We start from the raw sequence: 7,574 nt of genomic DNA on the forward strand, positions 1-7,574 counted from the left end.
CACACACACACGTCCATGCTTCAGAAGTATCACGGCGATCCATCCCACGTGTTAGATTTCAGCACTGTCCAGTTGGACAAGGACTTGTCCTATGAGGAGGAGCCGGTAGCTATTCTAGACCGGTAGGTTCGTCAGTTGAGATCGAAGAGTTTTCCTTCTGTTCATGTTTAGTGGAGAAGTCAGCCTGCTGAGGCATCGGCCTGGGAGTCCGAGTCCGATATGCGGAGCCGTTATCCCCATCTTTTCCCCAACTTAGGTTCTTCCTTCTTATGTCCGTTCGAGGATGAACGGTTATTTTAGAGGTGGAGAATGTAATGACCCTTACTTGTTTTAAAAGTAAATTCTGCATTCCGAGGCCTTAAAAACCTCTTTTTGTCTCACCTAGATTTGCGTGCGCAGTCCGAGCGCGTAGCCGGAAAGCCAATATGTGAAAATCTGTGAAAAATAATAAATTTTGACTATAAAATGAATTAAGTTGACTTCGGTCAATATTTTGGGTAAACGGACCCGGATCCGTGATTTGACGGTCCCGGAGGGTCCGTAGGAAAAATATGGGACTTGGGCGTATGCCTAGAATCGAATTCCGAGGTCCCAAGCCCAAGAAATGAATTTTTAAAGAAAATTGTTTTCTGAAATTATTTATGAGATTTGGAAATCAATTGTGATTGGAACTTGATGGTATCGGGCACGTATTTTGGTTCCGGCGTCCGGTACAGGTCTTATATGTGATTTAAGATAAGTCTGTGAAATTTGGTAAGAAACGGACTTGAAACGACGTGAATCGGATCGTTTTTGCGAAAAATTGAAAATTTGAAGTTCTTAAGAAAATTTCATGATTTTGATGCTAAATTCATAGTTGATGATGTTATTTTAGTGATTTGAATGCACGTGCGAGTCCGTATGATGTTTTTAGGTTGGTGTGCATGTTTGGTTTGGAGCCCCGAGGGCTTGGGTGAGTTTTGGATAGCCCACGGGGTGGATTCTAGACTTGGAAAATTGCAGATCCTCAGCTGGTGTGATCAGGTCTGCAGGCTTCGCAAATGTGAAGCCTGGCTCGCAAATGCGAGCTCGCAAATGCGACAAACCTTCGCAAATGCGAAGAGTGGACCTGGCAGCCTACGTCGCAAATGTTACTGTATTCTCGCAAATGCGATTTCGCATTTGCGAACAGCCTCTCGCAAATGCGATTTCGCATTTGCGAACAGCCTCTCGAAAATGCGATGATGGTTGGAATGCTGAGTGTATTGCAAATGCGACATATGTTTCGCAAATCCGAAAGTCCAAATTTTCTAAAGGGTTCGCAATTCCCATAACTGCAACCTGCAAATTTTTATACATAGCCGAAAATCAACCATTTTTCACATCTCTTCAAATCATAGACTCCCTAGGGCGATTTTCCAAGAACAACTCTTCTTCCAAATCGATTGTAAGTCAATTTTAACTCGTTTGCTTCAATCATCAACATCTTTTAACATGATTTCAACTCAAAATCAATGATTTTCATGGGGGGAAATTGGGTGTTTTGGGTAGAACCTAGGTTTTTCAAAAATTGGGGATTTGGACCTCGATTTGAGGTCCGATTTCAAAACAAATTATATATTTGGGTTCGTGGGGGAATGGGTAATCGGGTTTTGGTTTGAACCTCGGGTTTTGACCATGTGGGCCCGGGGGCGATTTTTGACTTTTTGGGTAAACTTTTGGAAAATTCATTTTCATGCATTGGAATTGATTCATTTAGCGTTTATTGATGTAATTAAGTAACTTGTGACTAGATACGAGCGAATTGGTGGTAAAATCAAGGGGTAAAGCGATAGTTGAGACGTGAATTGTGTTCGTGACATCGAGGTAAGTGTTTGGTCTAACCTTAGCTTGAGGGATTAGGAGTCGAGTCTTATTTGTTACGTGTTAATTGTGGAGTACGACGTATAGGCATGGTGACGAGTATCTATACGTTGGTGTCAAGCGTGCCCGTGAGTCTTGTATTGTAATTATTATGCCTCCGTTGTGGTTTATTGCGCTTCATATGAGGATTTTATTATTGTTCACTTGCCGGGATGTTATTATCATTATTGTTCCCTTGCCGGGATATTATTATCATTATAGTTCCCGTGCCGGGATGTTATTATCATTATTGTTCCCTTGCCGGGATGCTTGTTTTAATATTATTGTTCCCTTGCCGGGATTCTTTTGATTGGTGTTGATAAAAGAAATGGGAACGGGTTGCACGCCTACAACGGTAATATATGAAATGGGAGCGGGTTGCACGCCTGCAACGGTAATATGTGAAATGGGAGCGGGTTGCACGCCTGCAACGGTGATATATGAAATGGGAGCGGGTTGCACGCCTGCAAAGATAATGTAAGAAATGGGAGCGGGTTGCACGCCTGCAACGGTATTACTTGTGTGCCTGTTCTTCTATTTCCTTATTTTGTTGGTAATTGATTTAGAGCATTTCTTATGTTTCTCTAAAGTCGTTCTGTTGTTATCTGTTACTCCCCGTAGCATGTTTCCCCCGCCCAACTTTAGTTGTAATTATCTATTTCTATTTCCGCTGTATATGGTTTAACCGTACAGGTTATTTGGTAGTCTGGTCCTAGCCTCGTCACTACTTCGCCGGGGTTAGGCTAGGCACTTACCAGCACATGGGGTCGGTTGTGCTGATACTACACTCTGCACTCTTTTGTGCAGATCCCAGTGCTGTTGACTTTGGACCGTAGATTGAGTGACTACCTTCAGTCCACGCGGAGATCCAAGGTAGACTTGCAGGCCGCAGGCCCTGGCGTTTCCCTCTATCCCTTATTCCCGTTTCATTTCCTTAAATTAGAAACAGTGTATCGTTTATTTTTCAGACTTTGTATGTAGTATTCTTAGATCGTTTGTGAAACTGTGACACCAGTTATGGATAGTTGAGGCTCAAACAGTTATTTTGGATACATGTTCAGATATTCTATTGCTTCTCTTCCGCTTATTTTAAATTTTCCGCTGTTTTCACATTATTGTTTTTAATTGTTAAAGAGTATAAAATGGGTAAAAAGGTAATTTATTAAATATTCGGCTTGCTTAGCTCATATTAGTAGGCGCCATCACGACTCCCGAATGTGGAAAATCCGGGTCGTGACAATTAGAGTTTTCCGGCGAAGACTTTTGGGTTGCCGAGCAATCATCTATACAGATGAAGGATCCGCCGCGAACTACTTGTGCCCACGGTGCTTGTAAACTCCATCGAGAATGTGGACTGCTGACGGTGGCTCCGCGGCTTCAATTGTAAAGAATTGATTTTTCGAAGCGCACGTGAGGGTATTATGGTAACAGGAACAATGGCGTTTCGAGTCAGAATCGCGGCCCTCTCGACGAGACAACATTAGGGTTGTTCTTGAACAAAGACGACGGAGTTTGGGGGTGAGCAACTTGAATTTTCTATTACTAATATATTTTAATGTATCTCGCTGTATTCCATGTATTTCATTGTATTCACTGTCTCATTGTATTCCATGAATGTATTCATATATTTTTTTAATTAATATAATTTATGTATTCAGATGTATATGTATTCAAATTGCTCTATTTTTGTTGTATTTATCGGCTGGGAAAAATTATTCAGCATGTCTTCTCTGAAGATTGCTATGTTTTCTGGGTGTTTTTCGGTTGAGAATATTTTTGATAACTGGAAATACAAATTTTATGTGTTATAATTGAGTTTGTTGAGTTATATTGGGAGTCTATTATGTTAATTGATTCACTTTCCGTTAAAAACAGCTGAATAGACCATGAATTGCGCTATTTACGTTACTATATTCACAAATACATATCGTGAATACAGTCTAATACAAAAATCTGTCTAGCTGTAATCCCTTGTTTCACGCCTAGAAATACTACTGTATTCATGAATACAGTAGCTTAGATACATCGAATACACTCTAAGAAACTTGAAAACATAGCTATAAGAAGTAATATAGTAAATGGTAGCTACAACTAGCTAATAACCACTAAACAATAGTGGTTTATGAAAATTTCTCTTAGCAATAATCTATCCATGCACTCATATACTAGGTGGAAATATTATCTTTATTTTTAGCTGATTTTAGTTCTTCATGTCGAAACACTCCTGCATGCCTGTTTAATTATTACAATTGATTTATTATTCAATAGGATAAGAGGAGTAAAATACAACAAACTATTACTATTACAGTATTACGCCTTAGTTCCAAACAACATAAAAGTAATCATAGTTGATCACCAGACCAAGCAGTGGCACTCATACCCGCGCGCCAATTCCACCTGCTAAACTTTAACTCGGAGGAATCAAGTGAATCTGAGCAGCAATCTCTCTCAAACAAGTGAAAGATCGATTTAAGTCATGTACTGACACAGACCTTAACAAGAAGTTTAGGGTTTGAGCCGAAAAATATTTTGGTAGGGAGCGCTTCCCCTTTAATGAACGTTGCAGTGTGAATCCGAATGAGTAAATGTGAGTACATGATACCAGATGAGAAACTAAAGAAAAGGGGGAAAAAGTCATTTTTTTCAGCCCATGAATAGTTACTGATTTATATTGATGAGTTTGAAGGCGACATTACAATAGGAATATATTGGAGCTCCTATTCAGCTGCTGCTATTGCAGAAGTAATTGTTGACAATGACGTCCTCATTATATTAGGCTCTGACCCAGCTCTTGTACTCAATTCCAGAATGTCAATATAAATATCCCTTGGTCTTTATTTCACGCTTAGCTAAGAATCAATTCTTGATCTCTTCTTCTCTAATCCTCGTCGACCACGTGTGGAGTCGAGAATTATACGGTCCATTAATTAACCAAAAATGATTAAACAAATAATATTACCCGTATAATTTTGAAGATCCGAATCACTAACAAAAACTTAAGATTAGAGTTTAAAAATCTTAATTATTTATTCTTGATAGGTAATCGAATCATATTAAATAATTTTCAACCCTTATAAATATATTATTCATTATCTTCACAAACGGATCAGTAGTGTGAATATTGTACATTTTAAGAATCAAACAACAATTACAATTCATAATTAACAATGAAATAAAACAACCTATTAAATAATGATATGATAATCCATATTCCCCCCTATAATATCTACTTCCTCCAGGGGTAAACTGGGATGCTTTGTTCATTCCTGAAGAAATTATCAGGGTCAACCTTTGTCTTGATCTTCACCAACCTGTTGAAATTTCCCAAAAAATACTTGATCCCATACACTTGACCTTCCAAATAACTCAACTTCCCATTGTGCGTAACACCCAAATCAATATCCCTATAATTAAAAAATGCTGCTCTTGGGTATTTTGACACAAAAGGAGTCATATAGTTGTATAGTACTCTTGTCAAGTTGAGATAATGGTTTGCAGCTTCAACTCCACCTTCATTCCAATTTGTTGAATATTGAATCTTGGCTATATTCCCAGCTCTATGTGGAAATGGCTTAGCAGAAGGTGAGATTTCACTCATTTTCCCACCATATGGATTAAATGTCAAAATTGTTGGCGTTTGTAGTTCTATCATTTTCTTGAATATGTATTCCAACCCTTCCTTTGACATTGGTTTTTTCAAGTAATCCGATTTCCTTTTCAAGTATGTAACCGATGGAGGTTGCGTACGTAGCAAAGCGTCAATTGGGGCAATAGGAAAACTTGTATAGTAAAGGACAGATTCTACCCAAGTCATTTCACTGATGTCCTTTTGTTGTAACCCTAATTCTGGAAAATTTTCGTTCATAAATGATACAAGTTGCTTCGAGTCACCAAGAAATAATGTAAAAAATGAAACCCTTATAGTTTTTTCCATAGGACGTGTAGTGCTATTTACTACATCAATGATCATTCTCATGAACATGTCATCGTCCCACTTATCTGCACGACGTTGCCATAAGTAAGCAAGTTCGAGAGCATTTTGGTCATAAAATCTTGGGACTCGAAAAACTGTCACCTTTGGCGGGACTCGAATCAACTTTATTTTATATGACAAAAGAACTCCATAACTAGCTCCACCACCACCCGAAATCGCCCAAAATAAGTCCTCTCCCATCGATTTTCGGTCGAGCACTCGGCCCTGAACATCGATTAATTTTGCATCAACGATGTTATCAACAGTAAGGCCGTATTTCCTCATCATGTTACCATAACCGCCCCCACTGATGTGACCACCGACGCCTACGGTGGGACAAACTCCAGCGGGGAAGCCATGAACGTTGCTTTTTTCAGCAATTCTATAGTAAACTTCGCCAAGAGTTGCACCCACTTCAACCCATGCAGATTCATCGTCAATGTTAACGTTTATAGACCGGAAATTGAACATGTCAAGAATGAAAAAGGGAACATCGGAGATATAAGATAGACCCTCATAATCATGTCCACCACTACGGATTTTCATCTGGAAACCTTGTGCCTTAGCACATATAATTGCTGCTTGAATGTGGGATTCATGCAAAGCAGTGAGGATAAATAGAGGTTTGCTTGTTGTTGACTCGTTAAACCTTAGGTTTCTTATGTAAGCTTGTAAAACAGATGGAAATGAAGAGTTGTTTGGAGAATATACTAGTGAGGAGATTGGGTAAGAAGGGTTTGAATTGGTTTTGAGACATTCAAGAAATGTTTGATTTTCATGGGAAGGACTTATTGAAGTTGCAAGAACAAGAAAAATAACAAGGGACGAGCAGAATAGTGGAATTTTCGTCATTGGAATTTCCTTTTTTTTTTGTGGTGGATTGTTTGGATGAATTTGATGTGATAAAAATGATCTGCTATATGGTATTTTATAGGGAAATGTTAGGCTAATCAGTCAATGAAACAGGTATAAGAAAGTTAAGACAGATATAATATGTACGATCAAATTTGCTTGCATTCTGACCAAAGAAAATTCAAAGTAAGATTGAAGAATCGTATTGTTTTTGTCTTTGACATTCTTGTAGATACATTGTTTACTTTATCATCATCATCTTTCTAATATTCGCTTGTGTTATTAATTATATTGCTGACCTAGGACACGTTTTTATACTACTACTATATAAGATAGAGTATTGTAAGAAAGAGTCAAAATGATGCAATGGGAATCAGGTGACAGCACGATCACGTCATGACGAAGCTCATGAATAGTCAATTCTCTAGTTTATTTTAATTCTCAACGTAAAATTTAGTTATTTATCTGGGAAATATTAGTATAAATCTCGACTGTACTTATACACAAATGCCAACTTGCTGATATTATAACGTATCGTGCACAAACACTACCACCTGTGTCCCACTTTCTGGTCAATTTATCTTAAGATTATCTCTTATTAGTGAAAATTCAATTATTTAAATGTGCATAATTGGTCTTATTATTCGATTAAAAAATTTCTCGACTCAACTTTATGATCTCATATGCTTTTTAGTGTAAGCTTTCTGAAGGCTTATTCTAACAATCATACTTATACTATTTAGCAATGAATTACGACATCCTGTAGTCTCATTTGCTCAAAAACCGAAATATGGTTTCCCTAGTGAAAGCGATGTTCGCTTTTAGATTTATGAAAATGAATAACACCAAAGTTTGCCTAAGATTAGAA

At 38.1% G+C, this 7,574-nt stretch overlaps 1 protein-coding gene across 1 annotated transcript; it reads right to left on the bottom strand.

Annotated features, from left to right (window-relative positions):
* On the bottom strand, positions 4,940-6,773 carry LOC109208516 (berberine bridge enzyme-like 8). The gene has a single exon (XM_019371644.1). It carries the CDS (start codon positions 6,704-6,706, stop codon positions 5,108-5,110), a length of 1,599 nt encoding a protein of 532 aa, XP_019227189.1. The 5' UTR covers positions 6,707-6,773; the 3' UTR covers positions 4,940-5,107.

Source organism: Nicotiana attenuata, chromosome 2 (genome assembly GCF_001879085.1).
Source record: "Nicotiana attenuata strain UT chromosome 2, NIATTr2, whole genome shotgun sequence".
NCBI lineage: Eukaryota > Viridiplantae > Streptophyta > Magnoliopsida > Solanales > Solanaceae > Nicotiana > Nicotiana attenuata.

What these genes read in the sequence shown, in the direction of transcription:
- LOC109208516 (XM_019371644.1), bottom strand. Translation starts at nt 6,706, where the DNA reads ATGACGAAAATTCCACTATTCTGCTCGTCCCTTGTTATTTTTCTTGTT.